Genomic DNA, 23904 nt, shown 5'->3' with positions numbered 1-23904 from the left:
AGTTTCGTACATTTGAATATCCAATACACAGCTGTACTCAGAAAATTATACACTGCAGAATCAGTTTTTAATAAATTGAATTGAGCTCTAAATATGTCAGAAATCCTGCAGGTCATGGCCTTCGAGTAATAGCCTACTGTTTATTGTAGTGTGTGTTTTGTTCTGAAATTCAATCAAGTCGGCCGTGATTGAATAAAATTAGTTCTCAAAACTGACAACAGATGGATTTGGGAAAATAGTAAAATTATGTAGGAAAATTGACATTTCACTGAAAACTACTACTTTTCCAAAAAACTTTGGATGCCAGGCATGAAAATGAGGGGTCACTCATTCGGATCCGTTCAGCCGTTTTCCCGTAATTTCCATTACCAGTTCAAATTATATATATAGATTTTTATATTATAATTATTTATAGTTTTATGTGTTTTTGTCCAACAATGGCCTAGATGGGGTTCCAGTCACTTGGGGTTTGAGGTCGGGGTATGCTAATTTTTAGTCATAAGTTAGTTGCTGTGCGACACATAGTCACAATTGTGGAGGTTGTAAAAAAATAAGCAATAATTATTTATCAGGCCGTCGACACTCCAGAAGCACGTCCTGAAACGATGTATTCCATGACATGAAACTACCGATAGGCCTATATTAAATGTAGGAAAGTTGGATAATTCTGACTTGCACATGATAGGAATATACAATGACGTTCTTGGCAAACGTCAGAGATAAATAACTTACAGCTGATATCACTCTAGCATCTCATTATTTTAGCATTGTCATTCATGTCTGTGCAGATATCATTGATCTTATGGCGGTAAGAGTGCGGGCATTGTGCCAAGGCCACAAGGAATAAAATGCACTTGCTCTCCGTAATGACCGCAATTTAAATTCGGTAAGTCGGCTGCTAATAGCTTGTCCGAACTGTGAAGGAGTGGTTGCGTGATAAATGAGACAGTCTGTTATCTCAGATTCACCGTCTCAATTATAAGCAGGAAGCGATTGAAAAACGAAATACATTGACTTTTTATACGGTAAGAACAACTTAAAAATAATTTATGGTGGTTGAGAATTAAAACCTAAGCTGGAATATACTTGTATTACATATTTTCGTAAGAAATATTATTATTTACCTGGCACCGAATATAATACGATTTATTTCTCATTTGTACAGGGACATCATTTTATTTTTACTAACATTTTTAATATTAACCTGGCTATACCTTTGGATTAAAGGTTCAGAAACGTAAACATAGTTTGCTACCCTTCCACGACTGGAGTTCGATGATACTGGCGTAAAATACAAACAAATCACTTTACTGGGTATAGGAAGGAAGAAAAGTAGTTCATCCATTTACGTAAAGTAGGAAATATCGCGATTTTGAGTTTGATAATTTTCATTAGTTTTTTCTTTAATCAAAATACAGTACAGTATTAACAATAAGTGTTTTACTCACGAATTGAGCTATCCATTCGGACGTATTCATTATGCAGTTTATATTATACTGTCTACAGCACATTAGCGTACACTATAGAGAATGAAGTTAAATTGAAAAATAATCATAATATGGATATTTAAACACATTTTTTAAAATGGTGGCCGTTCATTTCGATACAGGCTTCAGTTCTATGTGCATATTATCGCACTATAGACTATTGTACCTACCTAATCCCAATTACCAGTTTCGGCCTTCGTACTAGTAACTCATGTTGAAATAATTCTGTACCTACTCTATAAAAGAGTACTTTACGTACTGTCAATTCAGTCTTCACTTCTGCTCGATCCGAAAAGATACTGTCCGTCCAAGTGGTTATATAGCAGGGTCGTAAAAATAGGAGAAATTACGTGACAGTTAATTACTTAACGAGGCCCTTCTATTTAAGTTATTTTAAACAGTTGTATAATATTACGTAAACGTCCAATTCCTAACATAAATTAATGTTTTCAGAAAAGAGCTAAGACAGCCTAGCCACTAGCCTTTACAGAGAAGCGAGCAGAAGCGGGTGGGGGAAACTGGGGTGCGATGTAGGCAACAGATGACAGTACCTGTGCGAAAATAAGTTCAATATTGAAAATTCTTTCGTCACTGGAAAACGCGAATATATTTCTGGAACGTACTATACTCACTAACTCAGTACTGCTTACTATGACCGCATACGTGGCCTTGGTTCTGTGCGGAGAACGGTTAGAAGTTCACTAGTAGAGGGGGTGGGAGTGAAGTACATTCCAAAACTCAGGTACAATAAAAATTGAAGTAAAAATAAAATGATGTCCCTGTACTACAAATAGTCTACAATTATAAATCTATAAAAGTTCCCAAACATAGCCTATTTCTTTTGATGTTAAGGAATATATGAGGCGCTCAGAATATAAGTGGTGCAAGTCCAAAAATTAAACATTAAAGTTTAATAGTTACATCAGTGTAAGATCTGTCTAAATGAATCATAAAATGAATCTATTATTTAATGGTTTGGCAATAGATGGTAGCATTTACTTAAACTCTGAAACAGATTGTCATTTTGTCAGAAGACAATTGAAGCAAGTCCTCCTCATTTAGCAATCTGTGCTGTTTACTTTGCTGCTTGTTCTTTTGTTCTAATTAATGTTATTTTCATTTATGCGATGAATTGAAATAGTAATATGCGTTACAAGAGCGGTATGTTGAAGTTTTCATGTTCGAGAAAAAGTTTGAAAAAGCGAAACGTAGTTGAGATTTTTTTAATTTCCGAAAATTGAAAGAAAACATACCGCTCGTGTATCATACATAATTTTGTGCGAAGATCGTTTATTACATACCTGAAAGAGGAATTTCTAATTAGTTGCAATGAAATTTCCATCTTGGTTTCTGTTCAATGACGGCAAATTTGCAAAACAAAAATATCTATCTTCAACATTGTTGCTTTAAAATGTTTTCTGTGTTTACTATACTCCAGCAGGCCGTGATATACGTCTGTCTTTTTTCCCCCCAGTCTATGATGAGTCTGGAATCTTGTTGATTTTTTCACGGCTTCCTTAATGTTACTTGCATCACGAATACAGTAACTTTAGTGGAGTTTCAGAGTTAACTTAATTTTTGCAAATATTTAAAAATAATAATTAACAGTGCAATTTAGATGAAATTGCGGTGGTAAGTTTCCAATTTATAATTATTACTATATTGAACGTCTCTAAAAATAATATGTTAAAAGCCTAAAGCAGTAAAATCAATATGTCACTTAAGCGGTAAGAAGAGGGAAATTGTTATGTGTGTTAGGTTGGGAATACCGAATGTGGAATTTTAGATTTACCGTGGATTGGTTTTGTGCGGAAACCAAGCAAATACGCACGATCTCGTGCAAAAATTATTTGAATCAAACTAAATCGATAGTAAAAAGTTGTCGGTTTCTGATGCAACTGGAAGCAAGTGAGGTAATGAAAATGAAGGTAAAGAAACAAACAATTCAAGTAATTACTTACTTACTTACTTGCTGGCTTTTAAGGAACCCGGAGGTTCATTGCCGCCCTCACATAAGCCCGCCATTGGTCCCTATCCTGAGCAAAATTAATCCATTCTCTATCATCATATCCCACCTCCCTCAAATCCATTTTAATATTATCTTCCCATCTACGTCTCGGCCTCCCTAAAGGTATTTTTCCCTTCGGCCTTCCAACTAACACTCTATATGCATTTCTGGATTCGCCCATACGTGCTACATGCCCTGCCCATCTCAAACGTCTGTATTTAATGTCCCTAATTATGTCAGGTGAAGAATACAATGCGTGCAGTTCTGTGTTGTGTAACTTTCTCCATTTTCCTATAACTTCATCCCTCTTAGGCCAAATATTTTCCTAAGCACCTTATTCAAGTAATTAGTTATGTATTAATTACTTTGTGGTTATGTTATAGCCAGAACAAAGGATTTTGAGCACTATATGGTAATGTTGAAAAGTAGTATATACGAGTACAGCCCAAGGTTTAGCGAACTGGAACCGAGCTACTGCATTGACAAAGCAGAAGTACGGTTCAGTCATCGAAAATCATACGGAACTTATTACAAAATTATTTGAGAACAAATGAATGTATCCATCCAATTTCTTGTCTATTTTATTTACCTGCCTACCTACCTATCTGGCTATACATTTTCCTGTCCATCTACTTACTTGTCTATCCACTTTCCTATCGATGTGCTTACCTTGTATCTAACTGTTCCTCATCCACTCATCTGTCTATCTATCTACCAATCTGTCTACCCACTTTCCTGTTTATCTACTGAAAATTAAGTTAATTACACAGAAGCAATAAGAGTACACTAAACATTTTGCTAAAGAAATGTAACCGTCAATTTATGAGCAGTAATGTGTTATTTTAATCTTCGAACTTTGAAATACTCCGAGTCACAAAATTGTACAATGAACACCAATAATGGAGGGAGTTTGCATCCTGGAGCCGAACTGTGGACTCTTTCTTGCCGATGCACTGTGTCTAATTTAGAGAGTCTAACCGACCAAAGGTTAACTTCTTTAAACTTACTTACTTACTGGCTTTTAAGGAACCCGGAGGTTCATTGCCGCCCTCACATAAGCCCGCCATTGGTTCCTATCCTGAGCAAGATTAATCCATTCTCTATCATCATATCCCACCTCCCTCAAATCCATTTTAATATTATCTTCCCACCTACGTCTCGGCCTCCCCAAAGGTCTTTTTCCCTCCGGCCTCCCAACTAACACTCTATATGCATTTCTGGATTCGCCCATACGTACTACATGTCCTGCCCATCTCAAACGTCTGGATTTTATGTTCCTAATTATGTCAGGTGAAGAATACAATGCGTGCAGCTCTGCGTTGTGTAACTTTCTCCATTCTCCTGTAACTTCATCCCTCTTAGCCCCAAATATTTTCCTAAGCACCTTATTCTCAAACATCCTTAACTTATGTTCCTCTCTCAAAGTGAGAGTGTAAGTTTCACAACCATAAAGAACAACCGGTAATATAACTGTTTTATAAATTCTAACTTCCAGATTTTTTTACAGAAGACTAGATGATAAAAGCTTCTCAACCGAATAATAACACGCATTTCCCATATTTATTCTGCGTTTAATTTCCTCCCGGGTGTCATTTATATTTGTTACTGTTGCTCCAAGATATTTGAATTTTTTCACCTCTTCGAAAGATAACTTCTCTAAAACTAACTAAAACTAAGATAACGAACTTGTGTTTTGCAGGTCAGGATTTTTCTTCAGTGAGAGAAAAAGGAACGATGTGGACAGAAGTGCTGCTTCTAGCTACTCTACAGTTGATGAGTACAGGCTTGCAGGGAGCAGAGAGCGCAAGGATATTAAGTCTGTTGAACGTGGCTTCGCCGAGTCATTACATATTCAACAGACCCCTAATTTTAGCACTTGCCAACAGAGGTCACCAGGTAATTAACAAAACATCTAGATTTGCAGAAAGTGTCTTGTAATGTAATGTAATTGCCGGAAACTACAGTGTGCTCGACAAGTCCCGCGCCATACGCTGAATCATAAAATACTTTACGTTCAATACGACACCTCCGATTTCCAAATATGTCTGGAGACAGAACTTCATGTTACTTACAATACAATGTAGCGTGTCGGCGGTGATTTCACGAGTCTCATACGTAGGTGTAAACAAACAGAATCTCCGGTACTGGCCGCCACTGAGCCACACTGGAACACCGGAGATAAAGAGCAAAGAGAACAGCGCATCATGGTGCGGTGCGCAATCTGGAACGGCCAAGTTATTGGATCATACTTCTTTCACGGAAAGATGGAGTAATCTATCTTAAGATTTGGAAGATCAGCTTATGCCGTAATTGGATTTGCCAGCAGCTAGAGGAAAGAACAGAATAGTTCATGTAGGATGGTGCTCTACCACATTATGCAACAAAGGTGCGATAATGGCCCCACGACAGCTTAGTCAGTGAGTCAGTCAGTCAGTCAGTCAGTTAATTAGTTAGTGGGGTTTAAAAAGGACTCATCAGCAGTGACGGCTCCTGCATATTTCTTAAGAGGAGGAAAGAAGTTAACAGCGCAAAATGACACCTTCTTGAGACAAAAATGCTACAAATTAGCCTTCCCTTTTGTATAGCAATAATCTGTTCTTGTAAACTGAATTTCCTGAATTGTCCAAAATATGTGTTTTCATTTCCATTCATTGTTGAATAATTGCACAAATTAAGGATTACAAGGAAATTCACAATCTCGCAGCATTTTTCGCGCACACTACAGCATCACACGTGTTGGAAGAGACTATAGCTACTAATACGTAACCAGGACCTTTTTACGGAAATGGGAATGGGAAATAATCTGTTAGGAAAGCGAGAACACTGCATCCACCCACGTGGTTTGTGTTGCCACATGTACATTTTACAAGTTCAGTATCACATGCTTTTGAAGAATATCAGTTCTTGTAAAGTAATACTACAATTATTGTTCAAAGTTGCAGGTGGCCGATTAATTTTTTTATGTTAAAAATAATGTAGTTTGGAGTACTTTCAATTTCAAATGTATTTGTACAAAACTGACAACTTGGCTGTTGTCCTGTCTAGTAGACAATGAATGGAAGTGAATTTCTGGGGCCAAAAGGCTCTGCTATACTAACGTAGAACTACTTCCTCTTTGTTTTATATGAATCCAACTTCAACATTAAGATATCTTCGAAAGTTTCAAACCATGAATAGTGGCTTATAATAATGTGTAATGAATAACATATTTTGATTTATAATTTTAAAAAAAGTTTATATGGTGTATTTCATAGCTTTGCGTTAAAACTGTTTTTATTGTGCCTCCTCCTAGATGTGTTATAGTCTGGTTGAATGCAGCACCGTTAGATGGCAGTGGTAGCGAGCTTTGCTGGACGACCAGTCGGTTTTTATTTCCCGCCCATGCGCTGATTCAGAGGAGGATCTCCTCCCTAACCGTTCATTTACTTGCTTTAAACTCTACTTCTTTCTCTGGCCGCTAGTGCGCTGTTGTCTATGTGTGTTAACTGCAGTAAAGGAGGAATGGATTGACTTTCCTCCACACAAACAATCTCGGATCTTTCTCACAGTTTTCTAGCAGCACATGAGTGCGCGTCGTTTAAAACTCGATCAACCGAGGTTTTCTTATAGCTGTGAACTTAAAAATTATCGAATATTCCTCGAATTTCAAGGCACACATTTCATTTGGTATTTACTTTCAAAGGAAGAAAAATGTGAGGAGGACGTTCCTCCCTTCCCTCCCCCGAGGAACCGCCACTGCTCATCAGCTACTATGGCTATTTGCGCCCTTATCTGAAATTCTTAAAAAAACAATAACACAAACAATAGACTACTACAAGCTAAATGGGAACACGAATTAAAAATTTTTTTCCCCACTAATGAATTATTAAAAAGTGATCGGGATAATATCACAAAAATGAACTGAAAAATGTGATCCCAAAATGATTTAAGTCCATTTTTTTTAAAGGATTAGACTATTTTCTTACTACAAATCTACAGACTGAGCGGTAGTTCGCAGGATTCCATAATGCTATGTGGCAGTATCGTCAGCCTTTTTTGATCAAAACACCGCCACAAGATACTTCTTCTTCAGGAAAACATTTCTAACGAATGTCTTTACCTGCATAAAACAGTTTGCGGCTGATCTGTGCTTACGAATACAACAATCAGAGTTAGTCTGTTTTCCGATTTGAGTACCCACATCAGGCGTTTACTTATCAATTTGACTATAAATTTAGATACACAGCCGATGAGACAAAATGGTATCTAGTTTCTGAATCGGTTATTTCGAAAACGTAACATGTGATATGTTACTTTTTTCAATAAGAGTGCTCTTTACCCTTTCCTATAACATATTATATTTAAAAATCATAAAATAAGACACATATTTTGTTTATGGAAATGAATAACAAATTGACTTTTAGTTTGGTTAATCATTAACCAAACTAAAAGTCAATTTGTTGCCAAACACCACGAAATTGTGACGTAATAGAAATGCAACCCACACACCACTATCGCAGGGAGAGGGGTGGAGTGGGTATCTCCTCAGGTAATACAGTAATAACAGTGCAGAGACGGGCTGTGACCAAAAACAAAAGTAATATAATATTCTTCTACTTATTAACTATACACACACTTTTTTCCATGTTAATTTTTTATCCTCCTATTAATTATTTTTGTATTATTAATAAAACAAAATCGAATGAGCTGCTGAGACTTAGCAAAAAGCAGCTCTCTTGGGCAACAGGATTTCTTACAGGACACTGTGCCCTGAAGAAAAGCTTATACAGGATGGGACTTATTACTGACCCACTGTGTATAAGATGTTCACAAGGAGATGAGTCAGTAACTCATCTGCTGTGCGTTTGTAATGCGCTTGCGCAACAAAGATCTCTCTTTTTTGGGAGTCACTTTCCAAAACTTGAAGAGATCTCAAAGGTCCCAGTCCAAAGTTTGATACAGTTCATCAAGAACTTGAAACTTTTGGATTGAAAGGGATGAAAGACGGGGATGCGCAATAGATCTTATAGGTCGCAGTGCTTGGGCCGGAAGAACACCCCTGTTAAATCTAATTATTAATAAAATAAAATAAATTCATTTTCTTATTTACCATAGAAAGAGCGTGTACTTTACATCAGCAGATATTTGAAACTAGAAAAACGTACCAGGCTGGTCACGAAGTTGTAAATTACACTACATACTTCAAAAAAACGTTGAACTATTTTTAATGTTTATTTATTAATGAAATGTTAAAATTACACTCATACGTAGAAAAAAAAAGTGGAAGTATTTTACACCGTTTAAAACATAGAAGCCAATACTTTTTATTGTTTATTTATTAATGAAATATTCAAATTACACTAAATACGTCGAAAAAACGTCGATGTATTTTACCCCGATTAAGACATAGAAGCCGTTACTTTTTATTGTTCGTTTATTATTCAAGTTACAGGTAAGGGCGTGGTAGTCTTCATAACAAGAAGAATAATGACAACGTAGCCTACATTGTTCTTTTATACTTCATTTAAAATTTTACAACAAATTAAGTATGCCATATTTTTGCCATCTGCACAAAATAAATACTTATCCTTCCATGCTCCTTAAAATTAAGTTTTTACTTACTATCTGTTTTCGAAAAGACATCGAAACATATTATCCTACACACTTGTAACATTACATGCGTACGTCCGCTGCTGATAAATGTCTTTACTTATATCGAAGTGATGGCTGTAAACAGAGGGTGGGGGTATGATGCCATGGTTACGCTTGAGTGGAGGCAGGGGCATGTGTCGCGACACAGCTTTTGGCGATCACTGGGTTAATGTAATAAATGCTACTGAAGTACTTTGCACAGAACAGTAAATGTGCTACGTCGTGATTTAGACTGCACAGTCTTCGTCTGTAGCGATTCAATTCTGTTGATCGAGATCAACATATCGTAAGGTAACCGAACATAACACACGATATCATAAGGTAGAAAATTATATTGTTGTCAATGTTTTTTCGTCTTACTTTTCCAGGTGACACTGGTAAGCACCGATGCCGGTAAGGATAATGTTCCTAATCTAACAAACATCGAACTGGAAGGAGTTTATGAAACAATCAGAGATGACATCGATTTTGAAAACTTTGATGATGGTACTGACATGGGGCTTGTTAGCAGTATATTTGTGTGGATCGATGCTGTTTGCCAGAAGGAACTTAAGTCAGAAGGGGCGAAGAAGCTACTCAACTATCCATCAAAAGATCAGTTTGATCTCATTATCGTCGAAGCCGCTTTCGCCGAATGCTTCTATGGATTCATACACAAATTCGGGTCCCCGCCTGTGGTTGCTATATCGCCCTTCGGACTTACTCCGTGGATGGATGCAGCATTGGGGGCCCCAGACAACCCTTCCTACATGCCTGTTTCTATCCTACCTGACATTACCAGCATGACATTCACACAAAAGATCTACAATACCTTCATTCATTATTATTATCTTTATGGATATCTGTATAAACATATGCCCAACATGGAAGCCATGGCGAAGGAGTTCTTCAAGGAGGACTTGCCGTCATTCGTGGATATTCAAAGAAATTTCAGCTTATTTCTTGCAAACACTGTATTCGGACTGGAAGACGCCAGACCGTTGACGCCTAATATAATACCAATTGGTGGAATGCATATTAAAGAGAAGCCTGATCCTTTACCGAAGGTACCTTGTTATTATTATTATTATTATTATTATTATTATTATTATTATTATTATTATTAATAACAGAATAAATATGGGAAATACCTGTTATTATTCGGTTGAGAAGCTTTTATCATCCAGTCTGCTGTCAAAAAATCTGAAAGTTAGAATTTATAAAACAATTATATTACCGGTTGTTCTTTATGGTTGTGAAACTTGGACTCTCACGTTGAGAGAGGAACATAGGTTAAGGGTGTTTGAGAATAAGGTGCTTAGGAAAATATTTGAAGCTAAGAGGGATGACGTTACAGGAGAATGGAGAAAGTTACACAACACAGAACTGCACGCATTGTATTCTTCACCTGACGTAATCAGGGACATTAAATCCAGACGTTTGAGATGGGCAGGGCATGTAGCACGTATGGGGGAATCCAGAAATGCATATAGAATGTTAGTTGGGAGGCCGGAGGGAAAAAGACCTTTAGGGAGGCCGAAACGTAGATGGGAAGATAATATTAAAATGGATTTGAGGGAGGTGGGATATGATTATAGAGAATGGATTAATCTTGCTCAGGATAGGGACCAATGGCGGGCTTATGTGAGGGCGGCAATGAACCTCCGGGTTCCTTAAAAGCCAGTAAGTAAGTAAGTATTATTATTATTATTATTATTATTATTATTATTATTATTATTATTATTGCCGTCCACATCTGTGGAGTAACGGTCAGCGTGTCTGGCCGCGAAACCAGGTGGCCCGGGTTCGAATCCCTTTCGGGACAAGTTACCTGGTTGAGGTATTTTTCCGGGGTTTTCCCTCAACCCAATACGAGCAAATGCTGGGTAACTTTCGGTGCTGGACCCCGGACTCATTTCACCGGCATTATCACCTTCATATCATTCAGACGCTAAATAACCTAGATGTTGATACAGCGTCGTAAAATAACCTAATAAAATGAAAAAAATAAATTATTATTGCCATCATTATAAATTTCATAGTCATGGCTCTCTGCTACATTCAGTTCTCATTGTTGTAGGCTACATTAGTCTCTCATTCTCTTTCTTATCGACGTTTTTATTTCTACAGGGAACATATTTAGCATTTCAGTAATTCATACATTCGTCTCTCGCCATGCGGCTATTATTTTCCGTTCTTTTTCAGCTTATAATTTGCGTTTCCCACTCGCAGTCATTTCTTTATATTTTTCTGCATTTTCGCTTATGCTTTACTGTTGTTTAGTCAACTGTCCGCACACAGGTTTGAACCTCAAAAGTAACACCAATAAGGCATCAGTCATTAGGCAACTAAACCAGGAGATAATGGGGTAGGGTGGCCAGTTCCTTTCCACTTTCATTGTATACATGGCTTAAAGAAGTTTAATCTTTATTTATAGCTTTGAAGGATAATTACTTCAAAATTAGCTTAAAGACTTTAAAAGATGTTTATGACTAGTGTTCATGAAACTAAACCTAGTATGGAAATTGATGATAAAACTATCCCAACTGGAATAATGTTACTGACTATACTTCGTTCCATAATGTCTGATAGGAGATGTAAACACTGCCGACAGAGGAGACAAGTACAGGGACATCGTTTTATTTTTACTAACATTTTAATATTAACTTGCCTGGATCAACACCGTTTGCTACCCCCCTTCCACGATTGTAGTTAGATGATACTGGCGTAATGTACAAACAAATCACTTTACTAGGTACAGGAGAGAAGAAAAGTAGTTCATCCATTTACGTAAACTAGGAAATATTGCGCTTTTGAGTTTGATCATTTTCATTATGTTTTTGTTTAATCAAAATACAGTACAGTATTAACAATGAGTGTTTTTACTCACGAACTGAGCTGTCCATGCGGACGTATTCATTATGCAGTGTATATTATACTGTCAACAGCACATTAGCGTACAATATAGAGAATGAAGTTAAATTGAAAAAGTAATCATAATATGGATATTTAAACACATTTTTCAAAATGGTGGCCGTTCATTTCGATACAGGCTTCAGTTCTAATGTGCATATTATCGCACTATAGACTATTGTACCTAACCCCAATTACCAGTTTCGTTCTTCGTACTAGTAACTCATGTTGAAATAATTCTGTACCTACTCTATAAAAGAGTACCTTACGTAGGCTACTCTAAATTCAATCTTCACTTCTGCCCGATCCGAAAAGATAAAATTACTCAGACATACTATCTACTGTCCGTCCAAGTGGTTATGTCGCAGGGTCGTAGAAAGGGGGGGGGATCACGTGACAGTTAATGACTTAACGAGGCCCTTTTATTTAAGTTATTTTAAACACTTGTATAATATTACGTAGACGTCCAATTCCTAACAGAAATTAATGTTTTCAGAAAAGAGCTAAGAAAGCCCAGCTACTAGACTTAACAGAGGGGCGAACAGAAGCAGGTGGGGGAAATCGGGATGTGACGTAGGCAAACGGACGACAGTACCTGTGCGAAAATATGATTCAATATTGAAAATTCTTTCGTCACTGGAAAACGCGAACATATTTCTGGAACGTACTGTACTAACTCAGTACTGCTTACACGCCCTCGGCTCTGTGTCGTGAACGGTTGGAAGTTTACTAGTAGAAGGGGTGGGAGTGAAGTACAGTCAAAAACTCAGGTACAATAAAAATTGAAGTAAAAATAAAATGATGTCCCTGTATATACTATTTAATAAGTAAATATATACAATGTAATTACCCCGACGGACACCTTATATACATACATTTTCTTCGTAAACTTACAATAATTAGTTATATTTTTACACAGGAATTGAACATGAATATAAAGGTATTTAATTATCAGAATGCAACAGTAATTGTGATGAGCACGTCTCTGGTATTAACACAGAACACAGGGCTTATCGTAGTCATTACACCCCAAAATTATAGTCAAATGATATCCCCAGGTGGGTATGGACACTTACTAAAGTCTCATATCTTTACGCATTATAGTCATCTAAATATTTCTGGCAGATCAAATAGAAATCCTTACTGTTTCATATTCGTAGAGTATTGTATCTCACAGTTTAAAATCTGCACATATTCTTCACCGTTGTTGCCAGAAACTTTTTTTTTTGCGCGGTATACTTATAATTCCACCTTCATAATGAACTCATTGTTCATCTAGGTCTACATTCTACCTAAAGGAAATCTCTTGTTTTTTAAAATCGAATAAAGTGGGCAATAAATTTGTCATATTTCTGTCCTTGCATTTATTCAGTTTACACAATGTAGTAGGTGATGTAAAAGTTTTAATTCGAATTCCTCCTGAACGAACTCATTGTTCGTTTAGGTCTACATTCTACCTAAAGGAAATCATCTCTTGTTTTTTAAAATCGAATAAAGTGGGCAATAAATTTGTCATATTTCTGTCCTTGCATTTATTCAGTTTACACAATGTAGTAGGTGATGTAAAAGTTTTAATTCGAATTCCTCCTGAACGAACTCATTGTTCGTTTAGGTCTACATTCTACCTAAAGGAAATCATCTCTTGCTTTTTAAAATCGAATAAAGTGAGCAATAAATTTGTCATATTTCTGTCCTTGCATTTATTCAGTTTACACAATGTAATAGGTGATGTAAAAGTTTTAATTCGAATTCCTCCTGAACGAACTCATTGTTCGTTTAGGTCTACATTCTACCTAAAGGAAATCATCTCTTGTTTTTTAAAATCGAATAAAGTGGGCAATAAATTTGTCATATTTCTGTCCTTGCATTTATTCAGTTTACACAATGTAGTAGGAGATGTAAAGGTTTTAATTCGAATTCCTCCTGAACGAACTCATTGTTCGTTTAGGTCTACATTCTACCTAAAGGAAATCATCTCTTGTTTTTTAAAATCGAATAAAGTGGGCAATAAATTTGTCATATTTCTGTCCTTGCATTTATTCAGTTTACACAATGTAGTAGGTGATGTAAAAGTTTTAATTCGAATTCCTCCTGAACGAACTCATTGTTCGTTTAGGTCTACATTCTACCTAAAGGAAATCATCTCTTGTTTTTAAAAATCGAATAAAGTGGGCAATAAATTTGTCATATTTCTGTCCTTGCATTTATTCAGTTTACACAATGTAGTAGGTGATGTAAAAGTTTTAATTCGAATTCCTCCTGAACCGTTTGCTTTCCATTAAAATACAGGGAAGGAGTCATATAACTTCTTGCCGCATTTGTACAAGCCATCATTGTGATTACTTTTCACTTGTCTGCATTTGTTTGTGAATAAACGTTAGTTTTTCCTTTGATAATGGTTACATTTCTTTCAAGTTTATATTAATTTTAATCCATTTTCAACGGCGTTATATATACAGGCAGTACCGAAAATGAGGGGAAAATTTTTAGGTATGGATTTTTCATATGTAGGGAGAGTGAAAAAGGTTATGTCAAATTATTTTTGACTAGACGTTACAAGAATTATCTTAAAAAGCAGAGCCTTCAAATAAACGTTCATCCGTGAGTGTGCGGCCGCGCGTGGCTGGAAGCAAGCTGATTGCCGGCAGAATCGGATATTCTAGCGCCTCAAGGTTATATGTACGTGAACGACCACAAATGGTATCAGAAAATGCAGGCCCTAGATTTCTAAAATTTTATAAGGAAGGGAACTCACAATTGGACAACAATTACAAGGTACCACAACAAGACTTATTAGAACTTAAATATCTGATAAAAGTATAATTCACTTTTTATTTTAAATTAAATTTTCCAAAATTTGAAAATTTTTACACATTATTTCATAACTCCACAACCATTAGAGATAGAATTCTGAAATTTTGTACACTGATTTAACATGTATTTATGCAAAAGAGAGACTACAATAATGCCCATTTCTTTGCAAATAGAAAAATTAGGTCACGAAACATGTAAATTTTAATATATTTTATATAGGACAATAAAAATTAATTGTATTAAAATAAAGAACTCTACATGTCTGAGAGTAGTCTACTTTTCAGAAACAAGTGTTTACTACATGCAAGAAAAATAATAAACCTGTCAGAGAGACCATAGCAATGTTATGGTTACAAATGATGTAACTGCAGATTTTTTTTTTCATATTTTGATAAAACTGGTTGAAAAATATTATTGGTAACTTTTTTATACTTTTATCAGATATTTAAGTTTTAATAAGTCTTGTTGTGGTACCTTGTAATTTTTGTCCAATTGTGAGTTCATTTTCTTATAAAATTTTAGAAATTTAAAGCCTGCATTTTCTGATAATATTTGTGGTCGTTCACGTACATATACCCTTAAGTCAAGCGCATAGATTGATCATGCAAATTAAAATAACCTTCCACCTTTCTCATAGACGATGTTGGAAATGATGTCCACACATTTCTCAAACCTTTCAAGAAAACTTTCATTTTTTTTTTTTTTTTCAAATTTTCTTAGAAGGTGTGAGAGATGTGTGGCGTTACAATGACATCATTTCCAACATATTCTATAACAAAGGTAGGTGGTTATTGTAATTTTCATGAAGAATCAAAGCAGTTAACTTAAGAAATTATAAGTATCCGACTCTGCCAGCAGACGGCCATGCGCGGCCACACACTAACGGATGAAGCCTAATTAAAGGCTCTGTATTTTAGGACATCATGTGGCAATAGAATGATAGGGAAAGGGGAGTAGATTCTGAATCTACTGCCGACACAATTTCGTCCAGAAGTTAATAAGATGGATTTTGGAACCTGATGCCACCATTTATTCAAGAAGTGTGAGACATGCATTCAACAAGATGAAAGCTATTTCCCACAGTAGGCTACATAAATTGTTTTACGAAGCCTCTTACAAAGATAAGTAATGTGATGAGGCCATCTTAAATTCTGATCAATAATGATACCCAGATATTTGACATACGTGGCTTCTTTCAAAGGTGGACATTTACAACTTTTGGGATCTAAACAATTTTAACTGTGTATTATTAGTCTATATTTATCGCTAAATTTTAAATTTTGAACACTGGCAGCTGTTAACGAAAAAGGAACTAAAGTTGATTTAGATATATTTAAAGAAAGGAAGTTGGAATTAAGCCATTTTTTAACAATGTTAGCACCTATATTAGCATTTCTATATGCTTCCTGCCAAGAAAAACCACTGAAAATAACTACTGTATCATCCGCATATGAATATATAGATCCATTAAATTTTTCTAAATTTATATTTAGCAGATCATTAACATATATTAGAAATAAAATAGGTCCCAAAATTGTTCCTTGCGGTACACCTATATCAATATATTTGTATTCACTAAATTGATCTTCAATTTTGGTCATTTGCCTTCTGTTATTAAAATATGATTGGAATAATTTTAAAACTATACCTCTAACTCCAATAGTATGTAGTTTGTCCAAAAGTAAATTATGATTGATAGTGTCAAAAGCTTTCCGTAGATCCAAGAAAATACCCAAACATGTAAATATATGATCAGATTTTAACGAAGATGTATTACTCCGACCCTGAGGGCCGTTCGGTGACTCTTTATAGGCACCACTAATGACTCTAATTGTATAAGGGCCAGGCCGAGTAACACAGAACACTACAAAACAGATATTGTACTGCACGTTGTATTAATACAGTAATTATATACAGGGACATCATTTTATTTTTACTTGCATTTTTATTGTACCTGCATTTCTGAATGTACTTCACTCTCACCCCTTCACTAATGTCCTTGCTCCCGTCAGACACACAAACTTACGGCCGCTGTTGCATTCGAAGTCTTCAAGCAGTGAAGTAAACACTGCAGTGTATAGTGTGTTTCAGAAATATGGTTGCGTTTTCTACAGAAGAAAGAACCTATATTAATAATATCGTACTAAAAATTATATTCAAGAAACGATAAATTAAATTTTAGAGAATATGCTTCAAAATGTTTTTAATAATATGCGTAAAGAATTGAAGCCTGCATTGTAATGAACGGCAACCATTTTCAGCAACTTGTTTAAAAATTCAGATTAGCTTATTTATAATTGAGGTGGCTAGAAGCAAAGGAATGCTAGTGACATTTGTAATAACATGAGTTAAGTGCATCCAGTGTAAGCTAAAGTATCTAAAATTTTAGTGGCAAAGGGATATTTTAATCGCATCACACATTAAAATTTAAATAAAAATTTCACCGGTTTTACGAAAGCTTAAATATGTAAACCCCATTTTCTCAAAAGTAACTTAAGTGCACTTACAGCCCTTTACTTATGAGCCCCTCAATTTAAATGCACTCTCTATATTGTATGTTAAGACCAATAATTAATATGCTAAATAAAGTAGACATTACATAACGAACATTGCCGCCTAAAAATTTGAGTTTTTGAAAAAAAAATGTTACTACTCTACTGTATTTTGATAAATTCCGTAAAAGTGATGATCAAACTGAAAATCGTAATATCGTATTTCCCTACAACATAAATGGATAGTACACTACTTTTCTCTCCTCCTATACCTAGTAAAATGATTTGTTTACATATAGCACTAGTAACATCAAACTCCTGTAATGGAAGGGGGCAACATTGTTTCCGAGTATAGCCAGGTTAATGTTAAAAATGTTGGTAAAAATAAAGTGATGTCCCTGTATATACGATTGCATTATTTGATTCAATGAGTAGTTTTCAGTGCTTTCATGGTTTGTAACTACTAAATGAATAGACTGCAAGACACAATACTTGTTACCTCCAGTTAAGGGATCATATTCAATAACTTCATGTTCTACACACTCTTGATTTCCTCAGCTTCTACTATAATTTTCATTAATGATACAAATATAATTTTTTAATTATACCAATCTGAGGACCAAAGAAAAAAATAACAATGATTTATCAGAGTATGAGTTGTAAAATGCATATTGCAACACTCTCAACACTCTATGGTCAAAAATATTTCATGAAATAGATTCTATATCAATTATTGATTTCTTTTCCAGGACCTGCAGAAATATCTGGATGAAGCGAAGGACGGATTCATTTATTTTAGTCTGGGTTCAAACCTCCGGAGCGACGCTATGACACCAAGTCAACGGCAAGCGCTACTCGATGCGTTTTCAGAATTGCCTCAGAGAATTCTCTGGAAATTTGAATCTGAAAATCTTCCCGGAATTCCGCCCAACGTCAAAATAAGCAAATGGCTGCCACAGAGTGACATCCTAGGTAATATTACATCTATATCCTATATGGTCAATGTAGTCAATATACCATTATAACTGCATATATTAAATAGACCAATACCTTGCTTCAATTAGTGCGTTACACAAACATGATTAAGCAATTAACTTACTTCTTGTACAGACTAATTTGAGGGCTTTTATGACTTCACAAAGGTATGTCATATTCAAAAGAGCAAACGGATATCCGAAGAACATGAACGAAATATCCGTGCAATTCACGAGAAGTTGGATACTTCATGTTTCAACACACGGTCGAAATATTCAGAAGCTTCACCAACCATTCCTGTAGCATTAAGTTCAAAACAAATTTATCCTGAATGAATATTGTTTGCAAACATTTTCAGCACATCCCAACATCCGCATGTTTATTAGTCATTGTGGCAAGATGAGCACATCAGAAACGATGTACAGAGGAGTTCCTATCGTTGGGGTGCCTTTTGTCGCGGACCAGTTCTTCAACATACAGAAAATCATCCGTAAAGGCATGGGAGTGTTTCTGGATCGACGGACTATGACGAAGGAGAGCGTCCTCAAAGCTATCAGAGAAATCCTCAACAATGCCAGGTACGATCCAACAGTGTTGTTTTCTAAATTCAATGAACTAAGTTTCATTATTGTGTGACGAGATGAGGGCATATTATATGGAGATTTCAGATTTTCTCTGTGATTTGATTGTGATGAAGGTTTTGTGTTTAAAACCGAAAACGCAATTATTTATGTTTTCCTAAATTTCGGTTTTATTTATAAGCTTCGTTCACAGTGTTCCGCTAAAGATATGAAGTTATGACCTACACATTTGGTTCATTTTACTTGACAAGTTCCAAAGAATAGACAAAGGAAAACCGCATCAAAAGTGGAATTGAAGATTAATAATAATAATAATAATAATAATAATAATAATAATAATAATAATAATAATAATAATAATAATAATAATATTAATGAATATCAAACAATGATTTTACTTAGCAAACCTATGCTACAAGCGGTCGAAGCACATGGAAAGCTGTGTTACGTGAGTTTATGTGAAATTATTGAATAATGACATAGCACTAGTCAACAAACATTCTATCATATGGATAAGAATAACTTGTATGTTCTGGTCACGAATATGACACTGAAGAAACATGTATTTCTATTTTCAGATACATACTTCATAACAAGTGAATGGTATAAAAATTGTAAAAAAAAAAATTGACATATGAGGGGGTCAGAAGCAAAGTGGTACAAGTGACATTTCTAAGAACATGAATTAAGTATATGCAGGGCAAGCTAAAACATTTAAAATTGTAGTGGCAAAGGGATACAACTTTTAACCACACCACATACTAAATTTGAAATAAAAAATTTCACGGAATTTACAAAATCTAAAGTAGTTTCAACCACATTTTCTCACAAATAACTTAAGTGCACTTATATTCCTTTGTTTCTGACCCCCTCGTATATAAAACCCGGTTCCTTTTTTTATTGTAACTCTTTCACAAAATTGTGTAGAATTTCTCGTCTTTTAAGATCCTTTAATACAGGTCTCATTTTTGTGAACTGAATTCGAACTACCCTCAAAAGTTTTTAAAAATACTTTATTACCGTTACTATGGGACCGCACGGAGAGGGGGGGAATGATGTGTTCGCTAATTTCCATAGGAAGGACGAAGCCCTATTATTTATTTATTCATTCTTTCATTAAATCATTTGTTTATTTATTTAAGGTATGTATTAACGTTTGAAATGGCGTTTTTATGACTAAAATATTCTTTGTAATAATGTTAGTACAGAGCATTGTACGCATAAACAGCAATAACTCAGTGAAATAAATTTAAAAATTGAGTAATTTTTAGAAAATATATGGCATTTTGAAGAAATAGAACAATTTTTAATTAATAATTTTTTTTAAGGAATCAAAAAGTGAAATTGAAGTTTCTGATGTATGGTTATGTTAGTCTACTTTCATATGTTGTCTGATAAATATCTTTAAAAGGTTGGTTAAAAATGTAGATTTTCCTCCAAAACGTTAATACATACCTTAACCTGGTAGAGATAATGTCATCAGGCCTTCTCTTCCCCTATTCAAGGAGATTACAACTACAATATTAAGAATATAATTAAAGCTATAATACAATTAATATTAAATTTAGAATTACAATATACAAACCAAAGTACTAAAAGATTATCTGATTAATAAATGCTAGAGAATTTATTGTAGAAATTAAGAACAACGAAACAAGTTTCTCTTTTTACTTAGGTACAAATTAAACATAACGATTCTATAGTAGTGTATATATTTTTAAAATGCATGTATCTTTTCTACACGCAGCTACGCAGCCAACGCGAAGAAAATGTCGCAGATGTTCAGAGATCACCCGAATTCCGCCTTAGATCGAGCAGTGTTCTGGACGGAATACGTCATCAGACACAAGGGGGCGCCACATCTGCGTTCAGCTGGGGCTCAACTGTATTGGTACGAGTACCTTCTGCTCGACGTGTTGTTGGTTGTGGTCGCAGCGGGACTTGCAATAATTCTGGTAGTTTACTGGGTGTTCAGAGCACTGTTAAATATGTTGTTCTCAGATCCAACCAAGAAGATGAAACAGAATTGATAATAATTTGAGCTTAAATACAGAATTATTTCTAAAACTGTATCAAGAAAATTGATTTATTATAACGTTGTATTTTTTATATATAAATAAATGGAATCAAATTCCCACTCCATCATCATTATTTGCCTGCAAGAACTGATTCCTTTTCCTTGCTTCATTCTCACTATTACTTGTGTTATGTGCTTTTTTTTTACACTACTTAAGATAAGTTTTACTTATGACACTAATATTATTACATGGTATTGTAACTTATGTCGTATGTCTTAAGCAAAGAATTACTACTGCGTTCAACTCCCGGCAATAACCATATTCAAACTCACCAATATTATAACATCTTATAATAAAATGACTGACTTCGTAATGTTTCCACTTATCTTAACATTTTAAGGCTGAATAATTTCGAGGGAAAAATTGTTGTATCGAGCCCGGGACCTTTGGTTAAACGTACCAACGCTCTCCCACTGAGCTACCCGGGAACTCTACCCGACACCGATCCAATTTTTCCCTCTATATCCACAGACCTCAAAGCGGGCTGACAACAGTCAAGCAACCAATATTTGAGTGCACACTAACTCTGTGTGACTTTAAATTGTGGTTTTCTGTTACGTACAGTGACGTGTATTATGCAAATTAAGCTTTCAGGAATAACTCCCTGTAAAGTTAATTTGAATAATTTCGAGGGAAAAATTGTTCCGGGACCGGGTATCGAACCCGGGACCTTTGGTTAAACGTACCAACGCTCTCCCACTGAGCTACCCGGGAACTCTACCCGACACAATTTTTCCCTCGAAATTATTCAAATTAACTTTACAGGGAGTTATTCCTGAAAGTTTAATTTGCATTTTAAGGCTGGTCCACAATAAATCGGAAACGACAACGAAAACGAAACATTTTTAGAATAAATATATTTAAATGGATGCATTCACAATTAACGAGGAGCTTCTCCATGCCCGGGAATGAGATCGTGAGATTTGACCAAATTTTAACTTTTTTTTTAAATAATGTAGTAAACTTTATTGTATATAAATAAATACATTATAGTTGAGAATAACAAGAACAGAGAAAGGAGAAAACAAAAATAAAATAACTTGACACTTGTTTATGGGTACTGCCCACTGGCAATCCCAAAAGTACTCTATAGCCTCATATCGCTATGACGTTTTCTTTTTAGTTTTCTATGTGCTGGATCTTGCGGTGGATTAGTGATAATGACTTGAAGTAGTGGATTCATCTGGTTTAGAAAGGAGTTATACAGTCTGATGTAGCTCTGTCTTAGGACCTCCATCACCTCAGGAATACAGAGATCATCGTGCAGGTTCTTGTAAATTTTAACTTTGACGTTCTCGTTTCCAGTCACAGCTTACTAGATTCACTCTGTTGCCATCAAAAAGCTATTTGATGTCTTATATTTTATGGCAAGGCGGCCGTGACATTATTTCTTCTTTATCCATTGTTTCTAACTCAGAGATTCAGTAGAATCACAGTCTACTATATACAGTCGCGAAGCTCAATATGTAGTAAAAATGCAAACATGGGTAGTTGCCCACCACTAGGATCGCTACTATCGCCTCATCATCGCAGATCTCTCTCCTAGTAGACGACAAAATATGTTACACTTTCGTTGTGTTCTTTTGGAAAAATTAACACTTTCCTTCCATTATTGAAATATTAAATGCATAAAGTTAATTTATTATTTTAATGAAGTATATTAAATTCCACCATAAATCGAAGATACCTGCAAGAAATAGGTTAATATTATTTTTGTTTGTGCAAAACGAACTGAAATTTACTATAATCGCCTCACTCATTCAAGATTATAGCGATAATTAACTATGAAACCAATAAATATTAATTTTCATTTCCCTTTACAACAATAATAATGGAAATATGAATTAATGGAGTAACTTACGTGTACCGGTACTTGTAGTGTAGGCTTACGTAGTTAACAAAGTGGGATGTGGTTAAGCAATAATAATCACACCAGAATTGGAAATAAAACGTGATCAATAAATTTTATTGTAACAGACTTTTTCTATGTCTCTAGTAAAATAACAAATAAAAATAACAACAAAATTAACAGCTATAATTAAAAACATATCCTTTGGAAAAAAAAGTAGGCCTAAGCAATAATAATCCCACCAGAATTGAAAATAAAACGTGATCAATAAATTTATTAAAACAAACTTAATTTTTCTACGTCTCTAGTAAAATATTTTTATTCCAATTATTGTATTTTAGCCATTAACATTTTCATTACAACCAATAACGAACATTTCACAAGCATCAATGTGAAATACGCAACGAGCTAGCACTCGATGGAAATACGACACAGTCCAAAGTCGACCGTGGACAGTCTATTGTTTCTAGTTGCTAAACGCTTGGAGCGCTTTATCACGAGATTTGCAAAAAATCACCTCTAGCTTCGCGACTGTATATAGTAGACTGTGGTAGAATCATGTTCAATACATCGCCGTTAATTTAATGAAACCTCCAATGTGACAATAGAGAAGATAGCTTTTTTAGGAGGAAGAAAAAAGTAATAAAGTATCAATGTGCCTACAGAAGAATATTAGGTATTTCGGAAGAAAACATTGGTGAATATGATGACATCATCGAAGATCAGTGTTGGCCTATTGATATTTAATTATTTTTTCTTCCTCCTGAAAAATTATGCTTTGTACCAGAGGCTTCTTCAGTTACAAGCCGGAGCATGGGTAGGTTTGGCAACGCTGAGTGAAGGCGGGCGGAGGCGAAATAAAATCATGACGTTTGACGTTTTAGAGCTTTGATTTCGTTGTCACATGTACATTTTCGACATTAATTGATACAAAACTAAGTGCATAGATCAAGATTCAGTGTATTTATGTACGTAATTTATTACGGAATCCGAAATGGTATTTTATTTGAGTTTCAGAATACCGCGTAAGCACTTGCATAGAGCCACTTATGACTTTAAAAAAATTAAAAGCATACGTGTTTTTTATTGATGGTACA

The 23904-nt window shown here is 35.1% G+C and overlaps 1 protein-coding gene across 1 annotated transcript; it reads left to right on the top strand.

Moving 5' to 3' along the window:
• Positions 1–873: 873 nt before the first annotated feature.
• LOC138707578 (UDP-glucosyltransferase 2-like) lies at positions 874–21017 on the top strand. The gene is made up of 6 exons (XM_069837179.1): positions 874–1025; positions 5195–5391; positions 9495–10172; positions 18074–18296; positions 18658–18877; positions 20628–21017. Exons 2-6 carry the CDS (start codon positions 5230–5232, stop codon positions 20908–20910), a joined length of 1566 nt encoding a protein of 521 aa, XP_069693280.1. The 5' UTR covers positions 874–1025; positions 5195–5229; the 3' UTR covers positions 20911–21017.
• Positions 21018–23904: the final 2887 nt, after the last annotated feature.

This window comes from Periplaneta americana, chromosome 1 (assembly GCF_040183065.1).
Source record: "Periplaneta americana isolate PAMFEO1 chromosome 1, P.americana_PAMFEO1_priV1, whole genome shotgun sequence".
Lineage (NCBI taxonomy): Eukaryota > Metazoa > Arthropoda > Insecta > Blattodea > Blattidae > Periplaneta > Periplaneta americana.
Note: the sequence above shows the minus strand (reverse complement) of the source record. Positions and strands in the feature narration are given on the sequence as shown.

Bases quoted from the DNA above. Each gene is read 5' to 3' on its own strand.
- LOC138707578 (XM_069837179.1), top strand. From the start codon at position 5,230: ATGTGGACAGAAGTGCTGCTTCTAGCTACTCTACAGTTGATGAGTACA. The intron at 5,392-9,494 runs GTAATTAACAAA...TTACTTTTCCAG, and splicing joins TTGCCAACAGAGGTCACCAG to GTGACACTGGTAAGCACCGA. The intron at 10,173-18,073 runs GTACCTTGTTAT...TTTCTTTTCCAG, and splicing joins AGCCTGATCCTTTACCGAAG to GACCTGCAGAAATATCTGGA.